The sequence below is a fragment of the Chrysemys picta genome, chromosome 2, assembly GCF_011386835.1.
Source record: "Chrysemys picta bellii isolate R12L10 chromosome 2, ASM1138683v2, whole genome shotgun sequence".
In the NCBI taxonomy this organism is placed as follows: domain Eukaryota; kingdom Metazoa; phylum Chordata; order Testudines; family Emydidae; genus Chrysemys; species Chrysemys picta.
In genome coordinates, this window is record NC_088792.1 from 87542831 (window position 1) to 87564051 (window position 21221).

General features: G+C 42.6%; 1 protein-coding gene across 12 annotated transcripts in view; it reads left to right on the plus strand.

Annotated features, from left to right (window-relative positions):
• The first annotated feature begins 1788 nt into the window (after window positions 1-1788).
• Window positions 1789-21221, plus strand: part of FBXL2 (F-box and leucine rich repeat protein 2) — a 177833-nt gene continuing 158400 nt past the window's right edge. For 8 of the 12 annotated variants that reach the window (XR_010599172.1, XR_010599173.1, XM_065587179.1 and 5 more), the window contains exon 1: window positions 20973-21125. Coding sequence is in view for 5 of the 12 variants with exons in the window: in XM_065587179.1 (XP_065443251.1) it covers window positions 21123-21125 (3 nt within the window). In the remaining 7 variants the exon portion in view is untranslated. Of the gene's footprint in view, window positions 1889-20972; window positions 21126-21221 lie in introns of those variants that run through there. The other 4 variants (XM_065587189.1, XM_065587185.1, XM_065587186.1 and 1 more) reach the window with 3 other exon arrangements.

Here is a 21221-nt window from a genome sequence, read left to right on the forward strand (position 1 = left end):
TAGTTTTCAATGCTCCTGAGGTTGCCATTGTACTTTAGGAAGATGGGTATATTTACAATGATGTTTACTGATAGCCTGTTTGCTTTGACTTCTCACCATCCTTCCACTGATGCCTTCACTTTCCACACCTTCCATGCTTCTTTCCATCCCTCCTTTCCTTGCTCCACCTCCTATTTCCCCTGCAATACCTCTTCCCCCCTACTTCTGTCTTTCCCACTCCCCTGTTCCCATTACCTCATTCCCCTCCTGCCTTCTTCCTCACCCTACCCTGGGCCCCATATTACACTAAGATACAAGAAATCCCATAAAGGAAAAAAACACGCCCCCCACCCAAAATCAGAGAAAAAGGTGAAGTGTTACAAGATCTATTTAGTTTATATTGAGTCTTGCAATATTTGGTGTTTTACTTAAAACCCCAGCTCCTGGAGTTATATGGTTCCATGAGAATCTCAGTTTTAATTTAAAAAAGCATTTTTCTAGTCCTCATAGTTTCAGAGAGAAGTTTGAAAACTTGATTGAGTGCACCTTAAAAAGCTGAGAAACCAGAAGGCAAATAAAAACAACACCAAATTGGCTTAAAAATAATCAGTCTCATGATTTTTGAGGCCTGACTTGTGATTTTTGAATACTTGACATTGGCAATACTGCAAACCATAGATCAAACATGATGGTTCCAAGTCATCACTTGGATCACTCTGTGTGTATGTTAGCTTCCTTTCTTCCCATCCTTTCTCTGACTTATCGGTTTATACTGTAGGCTATTTGGAACAGAGAGTGTTTGTACAGTATCTAGCACAACGAGGCTCTGATCCCTGACAGTTGGGAGCCCAAGGTCTCTGGGAAAGCAAGCAGGGCCAAGAAAAAGAACTACAAAGACCAATACACAGAGAGTGTTAGATTCTCAACTGGTGAGGGCAGAACCACTAACTAAAAGAGGTAACAGATAGTATTTGAAGAAGGGTCATAACCTTCTCTCTCCTTGCTTCCTGAATGAGGATGATTTTGAACCTGGACCAGCTAACCTTTTACATCCTGCCTAACCATGAGAATGTGTATGTTAGACCCAGCAACATTTCTGCTGTTCCAAGTATGGGCCTCTCTTGAGCACAGGCTGCCAAAAAAATACCTAATTGGCTGGTAGTTTGGTGATGTGATATGGCTAACAAGTGGGTAGGGATAGCTCAGTGGTTTGAGCATTGGCCTGCTAAACCCAGGGTGGTGAGTTCAATCCTTGAGGGGGCCACTTAGGGATCTGGGGTGAAAAATCTGTCTGGAGATTAGTCCTGCTTTGAGCAGGGGGTTGGACTAGGTTACCTCCTGAGGTTCCTTCCAACCCTGATATTCTATGGTGAACATAATTTTAACTGCAGTCTTCAGAAGTGAAAAGGTAGCATATTAACCCACTGCATCTACCTATTTTTTTATGGTTAGAGTAGCTATTTTAACTGTAAGTGGGTTATAGCTTAGATAAAATAGGAAATGACTTGAATCTTCACCCAAGCCAAATCTCTTGGCTGTTTGAAAAAGTTTAATTCTCTTGTTAAAAATGTATTTCTCTGTTATAAATAGTATGAAAATACTCACTTTGTAACATGGTAACACCTGGTTAAATGGAGAGATTCAGTGATTATATTACTGTATAATGTTTCGTTAAACAAAAGCTCACTTGTAATGATTATTGTATTCTCTCTGATATTTACACGACTAGAATTTGTAAATGTGTTAAAACTTCCTAAATAAAGACATAGTTCTAAAAGATTTATTTCCAATTTTGTTTTGTTAGGAGTGGAAGTAGAAGTGCCAAAAAAACAACCCAAATCTTGCAATTCCCAGCATTGTCTGATGTATTCCACTGTTTGGCTGGCAGGCTAAGGAGCCCATCACCATAGTAAGTATCCTATTTCTGGTTATTTGAAACAAGTAATACTGGAAATATCATGAGACGCTCTGCTCTTGTGCAGTTATCAGCCTAATTTTGCAGACTTTAGGGAGTCACCGTGTTCAGATATGATATGGAGAAACATTCACATTTTGTAATGTTTCTCCAAGACTAAACCTTTGAAAGTTTTCAGGCTTCCCCTGTCACTAGTTCTAACAATGCATCAGAATTTGCAATCTCTTTTGTTTTGCCATTTTTGTACTTGGGTTGGTCATACTTTTGAGGTGCCTTTTCTGATTTGGGTTTTCCATCTCTGCTAGAGAAGAAGTACATTATAAGGCAGATGACACCCAGTCATCAATCAAACCAGATGCCACTAGAAAAGGTCTTCCAGCATACTGGCAAACCCTCCTAATGTAGATGTATCTTATACAGGCAAAAGATTGCTTTTGCCAATGTAGCTTATACCTGTTCCCCAAACTAAATAAGCACTCTTTTGCCAGGATAACTGTCTACACTGGGCCTTTTGTTCATGTAAAATGTCGTAATTAAACCCACATCCCTAGCTGGCATTACTATACTGGCAAAAGTTTTAAGTGTAGATCTGGCCCCAATATTAAATCCTTGTTTAGTGTTCATGAAACAACTCTTCTTAATGGTCATGACAACAGCACAAAAATACATAAACGTAAACTGGCTCAAACCAGAACATTTGAATATTCAACTCTGAAAACAATTGAAGCAGATTTGAGAGAGAATCTGTCTTTGTCAACATCAAACACAACAGGTTCATCCATAGATGGTTACCAGCTCAGCAATTTTTTGGAGGAACAATGATTGACCAAGGAGCTGTAGTACAAAAGAGTAGAATATTCAGAAATATACATATTGTTATGAGCTTGGTGAAACTTTGTTATGGGTTGAATTAAAACCTTGTTGAGATTGATGAGTGAAAAGACACTCTTCAGTTAAAATAACTGTAAGGATAAATTAATCTCAAACCCTCACCTAACAGGAGTTTTGGACTGTGTGGGCGGAGGGGGTTTTGGTTGGCGGGGTGTGTCTGTATCTATAAAAAAAACACAGAACCAGGGCCCAAACTTTGACTATAATTGAAAAGGAGCAACAACATTCTACCATATTTTGCTCTCAGTTCAGCTAGTACAGCTCCACTGAATTCAGTGGGCTTGCATGGGAATACCTGAGAGCAGAATTTTTCACTATGACAAAAATAAAAATATCCAACACAATATAGCAATGATTAAACCTAGAGAAGGCTTGGTGTATCTCCTATGTATCGTAACCTACCTATATCCTTGCAGTGTATTATATTATATACATTTAGTAATTTTCAATAGTAGTACACCTATTTAGTACATATATACTTGTATTTACCTACATGCTTATACAGATTAGTGTAATGTTCTGTATAACACTCGGATACCAAAGATCTATCTGTGTATTTACCTGTGTGCTTATATATCTCTGTGAAATATGTTATTTTTCATGGTCTAACACTACTAAATACCTGATTGTGACATACTGGTGTACATGTCATGCAAACATAAACAGTTAAATTAATTGGCCCAATTTAAGCCCTGGACTATATAGGTGAAGATAATGGGACTTGTACCTGTTTCCATCAATGCTGAATGATGCCCATTGTGTGAACTTTAGTAATGAGACAGCAGCACTAATAAAATGAGATCTAACAGTTTGTAGATTAGAGTGCCATTAATTAAATTCCCTGAGGATTCCAGTCCGGTCATTCTGTCTGAATTAGAAAATAGGAAAATACTTTGCACTGAGCAAGTAGCTTAGGGATAAAGATGTCTCTTGCTAAAATTAAGCACTGATTCACAATGACATTATGAAAACACTAAACTGCACATTAAAATTCCTAAACATCACCACTACTCACAACAAGCCAATGCAAACTTTTGTTACTTCTGTGTCTAGAAATGAATTTGCAAATTAGGAATACGATGTCAGTATAAAAGAATTCAAATGAATTTTATCTGAATGGTAAGTGAACTCAAGTATTAAGATACTAAATAAATATTTGACAACACAATTATCTGGTGTAATTTATTTTACATATGTGCTAATTGAAAACAAAAGTTTTTTTCTAAGCTGCCAGCAATTTGTAGACAAACCACAAAATAGGGTGATAGTAATAGGTGACATTATGTCACATTGGAGAATTCCCCACCCAAAGGCCACAGGCATACTGAACAAATAATGAAAGCCACAAGGTGGAGCATGGTTTAAAAAAAATGAAAGCTTTGTCACATTAGTCACAATGAATTTAGAAATACATCATTGAGGGTGTCCACTAATGGAAGAGGAAACTAAGATAGATGCTTTGTCCTGCAAGCCCTTACCTACGCAAATAGTCCCATTGAACTCAATTGGACTCTTATGTAAATAAGGTCTACCTATATGAGTAAGGGTTTTCAGATCATACCTAACACTAGGCAATTAGGGTGAAATTCACCCCAGCATGGTGGGTTGTATAAGGCCCTCCAAGCCACTTAAATTCCATGGTAATTGGTAACCCTCCACGGGGAATGGGATGCAAGCACAGGGTCATACAAACTGGCCTCTCATTCCTTAGCACACACTGTAACAGAGAATGATAGAACCATAGAAATGTAGAGCTCAAAAGGACTTCAAGAGGTCATCTAATTCTGCCCCCCGTACTGAGACTGGACCAAGTATACCTAGATAATCTCTGACAAGTATTTGTCTAACCTGCTCTTAAAATCCTCCAATGATGGGGATTTCCAAACTTCCCTCAGAAGCCTATTCCAGTACTTAACTATCCTTACAGTTAGAAAGATTTTCCTAATATCTAACCTAATTCTCCCTTGCTGCAGATTAAGCTGATTAATTCTTGTCCTATCTCCAGTGAACATAAGGAAAAATTGATCACCATCCGTTTTATAACAGCCTTTAATATATATTTGAAGACTTATCAGGTCCCACCCTCTGTCTCCTTTCTCAAGCCTAAACATACCCAGCTTTTTAACTTTTTTTCTCATAGTATTCTAGCTGAGGCCTCACCAGTTCCAAGTAGATCAGGACAATTAACTCCCGTGTTTTATGTATGATAGTGCATTAATACACCCCAGAATATTAGCCTTTTTCACAATGCATCACATGGTGGCTCATATTCAGGAGTGCAAGTAGGGGGGTACCCACCAGTACGCAGTACCAGCAAGAGATTTTTAGCAGGTACAGGGTACCAGAAAGACTTGGGGCTAGCCCCTGCAGTCTGAGGGGGGGGGGGGGGCGCTGTGCTCTGCTCCTTAAAAGCTAGGAGGGCATTAATTCTTTAAATGGTTTTAACAGCACAATACATATGCTAACAAACTTAAACAAAGGCTTTGTTAGCATATGTATTGTGCTGTTAAGTTGGTCAGGAGCCCTTAAGAGGGGAGGGGAGAGGTGGTGGGGACGGAAGGAATTTAAACAGTGTTTTTGATTCTGTTTCTCCCCATTGATCTGAATTATCCATGACATCCATACTGCATCACAGTCAATATTATTAGAGGAGTTCCTCTGCTTGCACTGACTAGAGGATGTTTGGATTCTGATGTCAACCCCGTTCTGCAGCCTGACAGGAATCAGGTGTTGTCCCCAGTGTACACAGAATTCTTCTTTGCAGCCAAACTAGTCTAACATGCATTTTGTTAACTGGAACTGGAGCAGCAAAACAAATGCCTAATTTTCCAGCTTTGTGAGTGAGAGAACTATAAGTGAAGATTATAATGCTGGACACTGATAGCCTTAAACCAGCTGCCTCAGGAATCTGCCAAGAACTTTGCTGAAAATATGTTCCTCATCTTGGCAACGGAGCTAAGACTTATCACACATCTGCCCACCTTTATTCGAATGAAGCTCCTTCTGATCTGACAGTTCAGGCATTGTCAGTTTCATCCGGAACAATTTACAAACTTTAATCATTTGATCAACCCCATTGAAGACAATGGGACTATTTGCATGACTATGGACCACTTTTGTGGGCTGGTAAGAGTTTCAGGAGTCGGTTCCTATAAAGGAAGTTGAATCCCCCATTCAAATGCGATGTTTGGGTACAATACCATAAAGCAATTTAGGATACAGTTCTACTTAAAATTTGTCTTTTAATAAGTCATACATATGCTGAAATGGCTCCTCACCCAACTCCCATATTCCATATAAACAGACTGAATACTACATATGTGGAGGAAAAGTGAGTAGTTAAGCATGTTGATGTTTGTATATAGAAAGGGGGGTGTCAGAGGGGATGGGGAGAGCATAGGGGCCCCGGGGCTGGGGGGGGGGGGAGAGGGGTCACATGGAGGGTCACGTGGCGAGGTCACATACCTCCCCCTGTGTCCCTCCCATGAGTGCAGTACCGGCAAGAAACGATTTCTACTTGCACACTGCTCATATTCAATTTTGATCCACTATAACCCCCAGATTCTCTTCAGCAGTATTTGGCAGGGTGGTACCAGCCTGTGGTAGGCAAGAAATATATAAGGATTGTATATAGTTGGACACCGGTAGTGGGAAAACGCTTAAAGAATAAAGGACAGGGGTGTTGCACAAGCTGAAGTGTCCCTGGACTTATCTGGGAGGGCAACCGGGCCCAGAAGAAGAGGGGCCGCCATGCACCCTGTGACACAGTACAACTGCCTAACCAGCTATTCCCCATGTTATATTTGTGCGTTTGATTTTTCCTTCCTAAGTGTAACACTTTGCACTTGTCTTGACTGAATTTCATCTAGTTAGTTTCAGACCAGTTCTCCAATTTGTCAAGGTTATTTTGAATCCTGTCCTCCAAAGTGCTTGCAACCCACAACTTGGTATCCTCCACAAATTTTATAAGCATACTTTTACTCCATTATAAAAATCATTAATGAAAATGTTGAATAGTACTGGACCCAGGACAGATCCCTGGGAGACCCACTAGATATATTCTCCCAGTTTGAAAGAAAACCATTTAATACAGCCTTTCAACCCACATTATGGTAGTTTTATCTAGACCAGTGGTTCCCAAACTGTGGTTCACGCCCCCATTAGTGGGGCCTGGAGGAGCATTCGGGAGCATGTGACGAGGCCCAAGTCAGCCCTCACGGGGAAAGAGTGTGTCATCCAGTCCTGCTCTGTCCCCTAGCGCTGCTCTGGCTCTACCCCAAGCTGCATCCCTGCCCTCATCCCCTGGCTCCCGGCCTGGCCACGGCTCCACACCTGGCTGCAGCCCTGGCTGCGCCTTTGCTCCTGCCCCTGGATACAGCTCCAGGCTGGGCCCCAACCACAGCCCAGCTGCGGCCCCATCTCTGCTCCCAGTCCTGCCCCAAGCTATGGCCCTGGCTCCCAGCCCAGCTCCATCCCCAGCCCTATCAAGAAAGGAATAAGGTTGGTTTGGCATGATTTATTCTTGAAAAAATCCATGTTGACTACTACTTATAACCCTGTTATTTTCTAGGTGCTTACAAACTGATTATTTAATAATTTGTTCCAGTATCTTTCCAGGTACTGAAGTTAGGCTGACTGGTCTATAATTCTTTAAGTTCTCTTTGTTCCAATTTTTAAAGATAGGTTCTATGTTTGCCCTTTTCCAGTCCTCTGGGCCCTCACCCATCCTCCAGGGGCTCTGAGATAATCACTAACAATTCCAAGAATGGATCAGTGAGTTCCTTACATATCCTAAGCCTGGTTTACACTACAGAATTAGGTCAATATAAGGCAGCTTACGTCGATCTAGCTCTGTAAGATTCTACACTAAAATGTAACTCCCACTAATGTAACTTGCCCACGACACTGACTTAATAACTCCACTGCCCTGAGAGGCATAGCATTGAAGTTGATGTAGTTAGGCAGACACAGTGTCAATATAAATACTGTGTTGCTTACATTGATTGTTGCTGCCTTTCAGAAACCATCCCACGATGCTCCGCACTGGCAGTTAAATTGGTGCAAGTGCTTCTGGTGTGGACATGCACTGCCAACACAAGGAGCTTAGTCAGCATGGATTTGTCAAGAACAAATCATGTCAAACCAACGTAATATCCTTCTTTGACAGGATAATAAATTTTGTGGATAGGGAGGAAGCAGTAGATGTGATATATCTCAACTTTAATAAGGCTTTTAGTGCTCTCTCACATGACCTTCTCTTAATTAAATTGGGGAAATATAGACTAGATGAACCTATTAGAAGTGGGTGCACAACTGGTTGAAAAAGCATACTTAGAGTAGTTATCAATAGTTCACAGGCAAGCTAGAAGGGATATTAAGTGGGGTCCCGCAGGGATCTGTCTCAGGTTTGATTCCTTTCAATATCTTCATAAATTATTTGGATAATGGTATATAAGTGTACTCTGTAAAGTTTGCAGATAACACCAAGCTGAGAGGACAGCACTTTGGAGGACAGGATTATAATTCAAAATGATCTTGACAAACTGGAGAAATGGTCTGAAATGAATAGGATGAAATTCAGTGAGGACAAATGCAAAGTACTACACTTGGGAAGGAATAATCAATTGCATAAATATAAAATGGGAAATGACTGCCTAGGAAGGAGTACTGAAGAAAAGGATCTGCTTCTGCATCACCATATGCATAATGTCCATGAACGTCTATGAGAGGTCCCCACATAGAGCCAAATTCTGGTTTCATTGAAATCAATGTAGTTTTGCCAATTGGCTTCTTGGGATCATGATTTTGCCTGCAGAGAAGTTACAGTATCAGGCCCTTTCAGGTATACATTTTAAGGATTCATTATATTTTTACATACTGTATATTTGTTGTATTTCAGAGGAGTCCTTATTCATGTAAACTGTCTACACTTTTCCAATTCATTTTAAAAGGCCATCCTCGTACAACCACATATTCTTTAGACATGTGCCAGACAAGTAAGGAATAGCTTCTGCTGGATCTGTTTCCTGAGCAAGTTAGTAGGTAAACTGAAACCTCCATGATTGTGCTAAGAAATCACTTATGATTGATTGGCTGTCAGTGTTTTCCACATAAAATGTAACTAAGAGAATTTTTTGGAAATTCATGGGCCAAATTCATCCCTGAACAAACTCCATTGACGTCAATGGAATTACAACAGGGATTAATTTAGCTCTGTAACTGTCCAAGAAAGAAGCTGGTAAAGCACAAATATGGATATTTTGGCTTATCTTTATTATTCTTTTAAATAGATTAAAATACCACTGTCTGCAAGATGCGACAATATATTATGTAGGGATCCATAAATTGTCCTAACAATGTATCCAATCTGCAATTAATGTGATTCCCCTATCAAAATTTATTCTACTCTTCATTAATAAGTATTTTAGAGCAGACATCCGAAGAACTTGTTATTAGGACTTTACCAAGATTTAACTTAACAGAAAATAACAATTATTTTTAGATCCCATGTATTCAATATTTCAAATATACTTTGCTACATAAAGATTTGTAGATTATGGGAATTGTTTCAAAACACCGTCTTGGCTTTCATGTTGCATATTTTTCTAGGTTGCAAGCATTTTTTGATATGTTGCAGTATTTCCAGTCAGCCATTAGTAGCAGATTTAGCAGTTGTTTTAGTCTTCATAATTCTTGTTCTGTTTTGTATGCCATCAAAAATAATTTAGAGGCTGATCCTGAAAACACTTGCTGCTGGGTGCAGTGCTTACTACCATAGTCCTCTTGAAGGCACTTTACCTGGTAATGAAAGTGTGCAGGAGGTTGCAAGCATTCGTTTGATTTTTGGGAAGACATTCTGACATCACATAGTTTTGCACTACAAGTCTATACCACATTCTAGGACTTCTGTGTTCTATTTCTTACACTGCCTCTAACCTGCTGTTACATGTCTCATAATCTCTTTCCCCTCATTTTACCCAGGTGTAAAACAGATATAAATTGCCTGCTTCACTGGGGTATTGTGAGGATTGATTGATTATCTTTTGACAAAATGCTTTGAGATCCTTGGATTGAAAAGCACTATTTTAAAGGTAAAATTTTCAGAAACCTTGGCCTAGCCTTCATTTATGCATGCACAATAACTGCACTCATAAATATTTTTATTTGAATTGCAAGAGTTGCTAGAGGCCTCAGTTGGGATCTTATTATGCTGAACGTAACGTGTAACAAAAGATGGCCCCTGCCCTAAGGAGCATATACTATAACTTGCACATACATTTCATAGCATTTTTATATATAAAACCCATTTGTGCTTCATTTGTCTACATAACATGGGTTTGTGCGTGTATATTTTTTATTTGTGTGCAAAAGCATCAGTGTACAGAAATTATGTGCCCAAGTGATTGAGTGTTCAAAGTTGTTTGCACACACATACAAATTATGTTTTGAAAATTTGGCCCAACCAATGCAAAGAATCTATTTATTTACTTAATATTTCAATCACCAAAAGCCAATTGTACAGAACAGACTATCCTACCACAATAAATAATACAAAACAACCTGCTTATCTAGTTGCTTATGCTACATAGTAGAAGTTACAATGAGTTTTATGGTGTAGTCCTATTCTGAAAATGTGTAACAGGTAATACCTTTGGAAACTCTGTTATGGAACTTTTGGAATAATTAAACTTGATGAAATATGCAAGGAGATAAAAAAAGAAAGTAAAGCATTTCCACACCCAATGGAAATTATTAATTTGGGAAGCAAACATTATTGAAATGAGCAATGTTTCTGAACCAAGCAAAGCAATGTAACACATAACCTCCAGGTTATTTCTTCCTCTAGGCTCTCCAGTATGTCCTGTCTTTTCTGTGTTGTCTGGCCTTTGCCTGATCCAAAGCCTAATGGTTTCAATGGGCTCTGGATCAGGACCTTTGTGTCTTGTGAAGGTGCTTAAGAAATAATAACGGTAAGACAGACATTTTTATCCTTCTACCATTTCCAATGTAATGCCAGGTATTTCAAACCTGGAAGTTTTACTGGGGCATTCATACACAATATAGTTCATTCCCTTCTCAAAAGTCTAACATTTTTCTTCCCTTCCACTTCTATCCAGGAAAGTTCCATCATGGTTTACCTTTGATGCCCAACACAGCTTGATTTTTAGTTTATTTGACCAATGCCTATGTTAAGAGATTTTTTTTCCAGGGGTAAAACCAATGTCATGAGAGTATTCCAAGTGAAACCAATGTATGTATTTAAGCAACTTGTTAAACATCCACTTGCTTAAATACTGAGACTGTAAACAAGTGTAAACAAATACGAAGAAGCAAAGTGAGCCAGGCAGGCAGTGAAGGAGGCCGAAGAGTGCCCTAGAGAATTTGTATGCCAAGCTTTTAAACAACGCACAGTTTGCTGGCAAAAAGATACATAGCACTGCAAAAAAGAGACGCAAAGCGAAGTATGGAATGTAAATGATGATCGGGGAGACTGCTGGTAACACCTGAACAAGTGAAAAAGAGATGGAAACAATACTTTGAGAGTCTCTTAAATGAGGCAAATCCCTTTAGGGTGGAGTTGCCGACTTGTGACCCTAAGGGTGGTGCCTGAACCTAATGTAAGAGGAGGTGGTGAGAAATGCAGTCCAGGAAATGAAAAATGGTAAGGCCTGATGAAATTCCAGTGGACATGGTGAAAGTCTTACATGAGAGAGGTACAGTAGAACCTGAGAGTTACAAACATCAGAGTTACGAACTGACCAGTCAACCACACACCTCATTTGGAACTGGAAGTACGCAATCAGGCAGCAGCAGAGACAAATAAAACAAGCAAATACAGTACAGTACTGTGTTAAATGTAAACTATTAAACATATAAATGGAAAGTTTAAAAAAAGATTTGACAAGGCAAGGAAACAGTTTCTGTGCTTGTTTCATTTAAATTAAGACGGTTAAAAGCAGAATTTTTCTTCTGCATAGTAAAGTTTCAAAGGTGTATTAAGTCAATGTTTAGTTGTAAACTTTTGAAAGCACAACCATAACATTTTGTTCAGAGTTACAAACATTTCAGAGTTACAAACAAGTTCCCTTCCCGAGGTGTTTGTAACTTTGAGGTTATACTGTATAAAATAATGAGTAGAGTGGTTAAAGCCATATAGTGAGACAAGTGAAGACTGGTGCAAATCTATCCTGGTCCCAGTACATAAGGAGGGAAGCATCCATCAATGTGGAGATATTTAGGGATAAAGATATTGTTGCATGGGATGAAGATACTGGAATGTATCATGGACAATAGAATTAGAAAAATGGTGGAATCCCTCCTTGAATAAGAACAATCAGTTTTAGGAAGGGATGAGGAACCATAGATGCCATGTTTGTAATTTGTAAGTAATAGAGAAGTGGCTAGACTACCAACAGGATAGCTTCTGGGCTTTTATAGATGTAGAAAAAGTATACAATACAGTGGAAAGAAGGTACCTTGGTAGCTGGGTCACAGAAGACAGCAAACTTGAATATGAACTACAGTCCAAATTAGGGAGTGGTGGAAGTGTATGGAATAACATCTTAGGGGTTGTGGAAGACAAGCATAGGCCACTGAGCCTAAAAGCCCAACTGTATAGAACAACGGTGTGCCTCACAAAGCTGTATGGTGCAGAAGCCTGAGTGATAAAGAGATGGCAGGTTCAATACCTACAGATGTTTGAGATGAGATGTCTTCATGCCATAAGAGGACTTACATGAGGACACAGGTTTCTAACTGAAAGTATTAGGATGGAAATCCAAGTCTGAGATGTGGCTGACAAATCCAGGAAGCATTACTTTGTTGGTTTGGACACATGCAGAGGAGGAATGAAGGTGACCTGGTGAAGATAGTATGGCAGGAAAGGATAGAATAGAGATGCTGAGGAAATGATGGATGGATTGCATCAAACTAGATGGTAGGTAAGTGGATTTTAGTGCTTCCTCAGACATCCAATGATGGTGGATGCTTCCATGATGATATGACCCCAGTTGATAAGATACGGGGAAGAAAATTATATTTCAACATTTTCAAGAAGCAAAACTGAAACTACCACAGACCATTTCAGCTAAACTAAAGCTAGATGTATTACACTGTATTAATAGTTAGAATGTAGTAGTAATAATAATAATAATAAAAGTTCACATGTGGCAATAGTATTTAATTACCTGATTTAATCTTCTGCCCAGTTCAAAGTAGATTTTTATAAAGCTTACAATTTATATTGTACCGAGTTATATCCACATGTGTTTGGCTTATGTAAAAATTATAAAACATAATTTTTTTTTGACATTTTGTAGAGGGTGTCATATCCTATATGTTTTATAATTTTTACATAAGCCAAACACATGTGGATATACATAGGTACAATATAAATTGTAAACTTTATAAAAATCTGCTTTGAACTGGGCAGAAGATTAAATCAGGTAATAAAATACTATTGCTACTTGTGAACTTTCTTTTTTATTTCAAAGCACATGAATCTTATTTCAGAAGTTGCGCATTCTTCAGATTTTGACTTAATGTTTTAAATATACCTCTAAGCCAAATATTTTAAACTATTGGCATATGCAGTATGTGGTTAAATAGACACTACTAGTCTGCACTGTATGGAAAGTTGGTCTATATTTGTGCACTGCAGATAGATATATGTGGCAGCAGATAAATATATGTGCTGTGTCCTTGGCAGTCACATAATTATTTTTTTTCAAACTTTCACCAGACTAGTTTTCTCAAACAGATATTTTCTGATGGTGAATATGATAGAAATTTCAACTTCCATTATTAAATGAGAAATTAAACTAAAAACACTTGAGCTGTGATCTCCTGTCAAAACCACACAGTTAATAAAAATGTGCTTTGAAACACAATAATGAAGGTATCAAATCTATATAAAATACATAGAAGGCAAATTCTGGTTTCAGTTATGCTACTGTAAATCTCAAGTGACTCCTGACTTCTCTACTTGCTTAATGGGACTACTCAGGTATGTAAGGAAAACCAGTTGTGTAAGTGTTTGCAAGACTAGGACCATAGTTTGTCAAGATCTAGCACACAGGAAATACTTGCCAAACTATGGTGCTCCATTATATTTGAGTGAATGATTACTGTAGATGTTAAAGTATGATAACTGATTAAATTCTTTAAATTTTTATTATAAATGCATTCCTCAAAAAACTTAATTAATGCGGAGTTAAGCTTAACTGGCAGTGGCTCAACTCTTCCAGAATGTGAAATGGACCAATACTTAAACCCCTGAAACAGTTTGACCTTATCTCTTTATTTCCTAACTCAAACTCTGAAAACTAGGAGATACAGAGTTAAAGGTAATGTCTCCCTCACTACCCCCAACAAAACCTTAACTCTGCCCCTTGGAATTGGCAGTAGGCCAAGGCCCCAACCAAACTTGATATATCCCTAATAAAATCGGCCATTTTGTTCTGCTGTGTAATATGATACTAAACCATCATTCCTCTTCAGATACTCTGTCAGGAGAAAGGCCCTGCAGCTGCACCTGCTCAGTCTCCTGATGGCCTAGCAAGTCAACTAAGCTCCCTGATGGACTGCTCTGCTTGATTGAGTAAGGAAGCTAGCAAGCTGGTTCTTAGCCTAGCAGCAGCGATAGCTGGCTTGCTGCTCAATGCACATACCTGTGGATGCTTGTCTCACACTAAGCCCTGCACTCAGCCTTGTTTCAGTCCTTTCCCAGTCTCACTCCTGCCTCTGAATCAGGACTGCTCTTGCCTTCTCTGACTCTGGTTGTGATCTTCAGCTCCAATTCCTGGCTCATACTTGGTCTTGACCCTTGAGCCTAGAATTTGGGCTGTGACTAGGGTTCTGAGCTTTGTCCCTGGCAACTAGGTCAGACTGCCTATGTCCTGGTATCCTGACACACTCCTATTGACCCTCACTGTTATTGATTCAGCATTAGTTGCTGCAAGCTGCCAGATCTGGCGCTGCCATTTTAGGAGTAGCTGTAGCTAAAAGAAGCAGGGTTTTTTTCCCCCATGGCTGTGGTGTGCAGGAGGTCCAGACAGATGGTCACAATGACCTCTCCTGGATTTAATATCTAGGAATGAATACAAAAGTTTTTAAAATATCTGTAGAGTTTTAGGGGCACTTGAACGGCTGTCACTGTCATCTCCAGAGGCTGATGGGTCACTCAGTATGTCAAGAAGATAGGGGACTAAAAGTGCTTCACCCCTTTCTAGCACTCATTTGTATATTCTCATTGTCCGCCTGAACACCACACTGTACTGGCATTTACACAATGCCTTGCACCCTCTCTATGCTCTGTTGCACTATTGCCCTGGGGAGTTGTAGTGGGCTATTGGCACACACAAAGGCTCAGCCAGGACTAATGGAAGATGATTTCCCAGAGGAAATTCATTGGATAAGGCTGAATAACTGTTAACATCTGGCAAGTCTGTGGTGATTTGTCTGGAGGAGGCAGAGATTGAGTATGTGGTGCGTAGCTACCTCATGTTCACTAAGCCTGACCTAAACTTGAACTTTATCTTAGTGAAGATTTTTCTCTACATTATCAGTATGCACTTTTTATGCTCCCCCTCCTGATGTTTGCAAAGAGTACAGTTCTATTTTTCTCATAGGGACTCATTAGGGCAGTGCTCAAAGGGTGTAGTTAACATCCTCCCTATGGTATTGGAGACATTACCTTAACTCTGTTTTTTCTGTTTTTAAGAAGGTTACATGGAAGAGTATGGGATACTGCCAGTCAAACTTAGCTCTGTGTTAACTTTCTTGGACAGTGAATTTCCCTTGTTTTTGCGGAAGTGGGATGTGATTGAGGACCATCTGTCTGGGTGAGGGATGAAGAACCATCCAGGAAACACCTCACTGTTACTCAACAACCAGCTCTGCCCTCTTGCCAGCCCCCTTTGGTCCTTTTAAAATTCCAGCCCAAATGTCAAGGGTCAAATTTGAAAAAAGAAAAGGGTGGTGGTACTCTTTAAAGCTCTGCTCATGTGAAATGCAAGAATGAGATGCTGCTTACAGTAAATGGTGCAGATACTCAAAATATGATTGTGTGTGCTGCTTGGCTCCCCCTCATTGGGGCATCCATAGGATAATGTGGTCTGGTTGGCTCCTTCTTGTTTGGGGGAGGGGCGAATCTTGTTTAAGGCGGAAAAAAAAAAGTGGCAAAGTCTGCCAAACACCACCCATTTGTGGCACCAAAATGAGTAGTCACTTAGGCCATGGGTGTGGTAGTTTTGGGTATGCTCCAATAGGTTCCCTGTTGCTGGAATCAGACTCCATGAGGGCAAGCAGTTAAGGCAGCTGCTTTGCAAAAGGCTACATGGAAGTGAACCCAGGAGTAGAAAGCAGGCTGTTGTCCCTAACTCTGAAGCATTTTGCAGTAGGTTAGTGATTACTGTTAACCCTCCAACAGGGAAGCATGGCAATGTTAATTATAAAAAGGGGAAATTGGGAGGGAAACAGGGCCGGCTCTAGGCACCAGCATTCCAAGCATGTGCTGGAGGAAAAATTCATTTCTTTTATTTTAATTGTAAACTTTGAATGTTTGATTTTAGCCAAACTGTTTTAGTTAAATTGTCTCAACTAGTATGATTCACCAACTTCTCTTTAAGTATGATAATGGGGAAAGAGTCATTGATATTTTGCTTCTCTCAGTTTTGTATTTTCTTGTAATGGGTATTTAAAAAAATCTATATACATAACTGAGTGGTTGATAATCAGTTAGCTGATTGGCTAACAGTGATTTCAGCAGAGGAAGTGGAAGTGTCTGCACGGATTCCAGCTGAAGATTCCTACAAGCAAATGGAGGGAAGATGGTGATTTTTGACTCAGCAGACTGTATAGATTTGGTGATCAAAGACTCTAACTGAGACTCAAGTGAGCTCAACAAAAGCTTTTGGGAACTCTGAGTTTCTTCTCACTGTGTTTCTCTGAGGACTGACCTGTTTAGATTTAGTTTTCTTTAAGTTTATGTAAAACTGAAGATAATAGCCATGATACATTGTAAACATTGTTATGTTTTTTTCTTTATTTTAAGATTTACAATGTTGATATTTAATTAAATTCCTTTTGTTCTTTTGGGGATTTGAATGTGGGGAGGGAAGTTGACCCTGTGCAATCCTTGCTGAAACTCCTTAGACTGAATTCTGGGTTCCCTACCTGCCTTGGCTCCATGCGACTCCCAGAAGTGACCAGCATGTCCCTTGGGCTCCTAGGCACAGTAGCGGCTAGGAGGGTCTCTGCGCGCTGCACCGACTCTGCAGTCAGGGCCGGCTCCAGGCACCAGCACACCAAGCAGGTGCTTGGGGCGGCCAATGGAAAGGGGTGGCACGTCTGGTTCTTCGGCGGCAATTCAGCGGCAGGTCCTTCAGTCCCTCTGAGGGAAGGACCCGCCGCCGAATTGCAGCCGAAAAATAAAGCGGCGGCGGTAGAGCTGCTGCCGAAGTGCCACCGATCACGGCTTTTTTTTTTTTTTTTTTTTTTTCCTGCTGCTTGGGGTGGCAAAAACGCTGGAGCCGGTCCTGGCTGCAGTTTCCATTGGCCAGGAACCATGGCCAATGGGAGCTGCGCGGGCAGTGCCTGCAGGCAGGGGCAGCACGCAGAGCTGCCTGGCTGCCCCTGAACCTAGGAGCCGGACATGCCGGTTGTTTGTGGGAGCCGCCTGAGGTAAGCGCTGCCCAGCCAGAGCCTGCATAACTCATCCCCCCCGCCCCAGCCCTAACCCCCTCCCACACTCCAAACCCCTTGGCCCCAGCCCGGAGCCCCCTCCTGCACTCCAACCGCCTTGCTGCAGCCCTGAGCTCCCTTCCACACCCAAACTCTCTCCCAGAGCCTGCCCCCCACACCCTCTCCTGCCCCCCAATCCACTGCCCCAGCACTGTGACAGTGGGGGAGAGCAAGTAACAGAGGGAGGGGGGAATGGAGTGAATGGGGTAGGGGCCTCATAGAAGGGGCAGGGCCTTGCGGCAGGAGGCGGGGCAAGGGTGTTTGGTTTTGTGCAATTAGAAAGTTGGCAACCCTACCTGGGTTTTTTAGGCTCTAGGGAAGGGCAATAAAGTGAACTCTAGCCCAGTGGTCTCCAAAGTGGGGTGCGTGCAAGAGGATCCTTGGGGGTGCACTACAGGAGGAGCCCTTTTGTTCTTGTTGTTTTTTTTTTTTTAATGCTTCGGCAGTTCGGGCGGGAGTCCGAGCAGGTTTTTATTTTCCTTTGGCAAAAATGGTAGAGCTGGTGCGGCAGGGGGTGCGTGCTCAAAAATTTTTACTGATAGGGGTGTGTGATCAAAAAAGTTTGGAGACCACGGCTCTAGCCCACCCAAAGGTTATACAGGCTATTTCCATATGGACTCTGGACTAGTGCAGCAACAAACAATTTGTATTGTTAATCAATGTAAAGGGAATGAATAAAAATCCGTCCCTAACTGGGAATAGTGAGTTTGTGTATTTCTTTGTGGTCTTTTGTTCCTTAAAAATGTAAAGGTCAAGATGGACCAACCCTTGCTGGGATCTATTGTCTCTGCCGGCCTTATCTCCCAGGGTCTGTCTACACTACAAAATTAGGTCGATTTAGTAGAAGTCGATTTTTTTAGAAATCGATTTGATACAGTCAATTGTGTGTGTCCCCACTAAGCGCATTAAGTCGGTGGTGTGCATCCACAGTATCAAGGCTAGCATCAACTTTCATTGCGTGGCACTGTGGTAGCTATCCCACAGTTCCTCCAGTCTCCGCCGCCCATTGGAATTCTGGGTTGAGCTCCCAATGCCTGATGGGGCAAAAACATTGTTGCGGGTGGTTCTGGGTACATGTCGTCAGGCCCCCCTCCCTCAGTGAAAACAACGGCAAAAAATCATTTCTCGCCTTTTTTCCTGGGTTACCCGTGCAGACGACATACCACGGCAAGCATGGAACCGGCTCAGCTCACTGTCACCATATGTCTCCTGGGTGCTGCTGGCAGATGCGGTACTGCAGTGCTACACAGCAGCATCCCCTTGCCTTGCCTTGCCTTGCGGACGGCAGACGGTACAATACGACTGCTAACTGTCGTCATTGTCCCGTGGGTGCTCCTGGCCGACCTTGGTTAGGTTGGTCAGGGGTGCCTGTGCAGACATGAGTGCTCCTGGCTGGCCTTGGTGAGGTCGGACAGGGGCGCCTGGACAAAAATGGGAATGACTCCAGATCATTCCCTTCTTTAAGTTTCGTCTAATGGAGATTTAGTCTGCCTGGAATATCATGCCAGCTGGAGGCTTCTGCCTCAGGCTGCTCTCCCAGTTGGCAGCACCGCGCAGTCGCACCTATCCCAGCCTACCCCTTGCTCCCATGGCTCATGAAGCCTGAACAGTAGTAAGGAGCAGTTCAACTATAGGCTGAGCAAGTGCATAATGGTGGTAGAATGTGTCCTTTGGATGTTTAAAAGCTCGCTGGCACAGTTTACTTACTCGGTTAGACCTCAGGGAAACCAATATTCCCATCATTACTGCTTGCTGTGTGCGCCACAGTATCTGTGAGCGTAAGGGAGAGACGTTTATGGAGGGGTGGGAGGTTGAAGCAAATCATCAGGCTGCTGATTACACGCAGCCAGACACCAGGGTGGTTAGAAGAGCGCAGCACGGCGTGCTATGCATCAGAGAAGCTTTGAAAACCAGTTTCATGACTGGCCAGGCTATGGTGTGAAAGTTCTGTTTGTTTCTCCTTGATGAAAACACGCCCCCCTGATTCACTCTACTTCCCTGTAAGCCAACCTCCCTCCCCTCCCCCCTTTGATCTCCGCTTGCAGAGGCAATAAAGTCATCATTGTTTCAAATTCATGCATTCTTTATTAATTCATCACACAAATGGGGGGGATAACTGCCAAGGTAGCCCGGGAGGGGTGGGGGAGGAGGGAAACACAGGGCTGGGGTAGTTGTAGGGACACCCCCTAGAATGGCATGCAGCGCATCATAGAAGCGGCATGTCTGGGGCTCTGACCCAGACTGGCCGTTTGCTTCTCTGGTTCTTTGGTACCTCCTGTTCAGTCCATGCTGGAGCTCTTTTGCGATTCTGGGACTCCATAGTCACCTGTGCTGATCAGCTTGCCACGCTGGCCAAACAGGAAATGAAATTCAAAAGTTCATGGGGCTTTTCCTGTCTACCTCCATGGTGTCCAGTGCATTGGAATTGAGAGTGCTGTCCAGAGCGGTCACAATGGAGCACTCTGGGATAGCTCCCGGAGGCCAATACTGTCAAATTGCGTCCACCCTACCCCAAATTCGACCCAGCAAGGTTGATTTCAGCGCTAATCCCCTCACTGGGGAAGAGTACCTAAATCGATTTGAAGAGCCCTTTAAGTCGACAAAAATGGCTTCTTCGTGTGGACGGGTGCAGGGTTGAATCAATCGAACGCTGCTAAATTTGACCTAAACTCATAGTTTAGACCAGGGCCCAGATTTCAGACTTTAGGCTCTGGCAAGATGCCAGCAAGGACCCCAAATGGATGTAAGCTGCAAAGGTCCTATGGGAAAGTTATCATGGGCTTTAATGCTATTTCTATGCACAGGGTACTGACAGTATCCTGTCATTATTTAGCCCTTGAGCCAACCTAAGTTGCTGAGGACCCTGAGGTAATATCTTTCTCTCTTTATCTCTCACCAACAGAAGTTGGTCCAATAAAAGATATTACTTCCCCCGGTCTCCACCTTTCCTAGCATGGGGGAGACCCCTGCACTGCTTATTGGAGGGGTTCTTTCAAATCCCGAGAGCAAAAACCCTTGCAGGGCAGGCGCCTGGAAAGCCTGGCAATGGGCCTGCTTCTTCAGTGCAGGATTACATGGGCACAAGGTGGCAAGCTAACGGGGACAGCGACTGCGCTGGCCCGAGAACCCTCTCGCCTCTAGGGCTCCCGCACCGTATCTGCCTGGCGCCTACGAGACGTGGCACGTGCCCTCCCGCAGCTGCTCTTTGTGGCGAGGGGCAGAGAGGCGCAGCCACCCCGGGCCTCTAGGGGGCGTTGCTGCCACCAGAGTGTTCGCCCCCCTCCCCACCAGCCACCCTGCATTCAAGCCGCGTCTCCTCTCCTGCCCCGGCCAACTTCCTCGGACTCCGCCTCCCCGCGGACACGTGACCTCTGATGTGTGCACGCGCCACCCCGACCCCACCCCTATCTCTTCCCCTCTCCGCCCCTTCGGGTCACGTGAAGGGGATGAGCCGAATCAGCAGGGGTGTTCCCGGTCACGTGCCCCACTAGTCTCGCCCACTCGGTTCGGCTGCGCGCGCAGACCCTGCGCTTGGCAGTGGCTGCTCTGGGCTCCTTGTCACCAGGACAACCGGCCCCGCCGTAGCGCGTTTGCCATGGTGAGTGTCGTCCCCCCCCGCGACTCGAGCGCCCTGGCTGGGGGGAAAGCTGAAGGGTGCGGGGGGAGGCTGATGGGTGTTGGGGGGGAAAGGCTG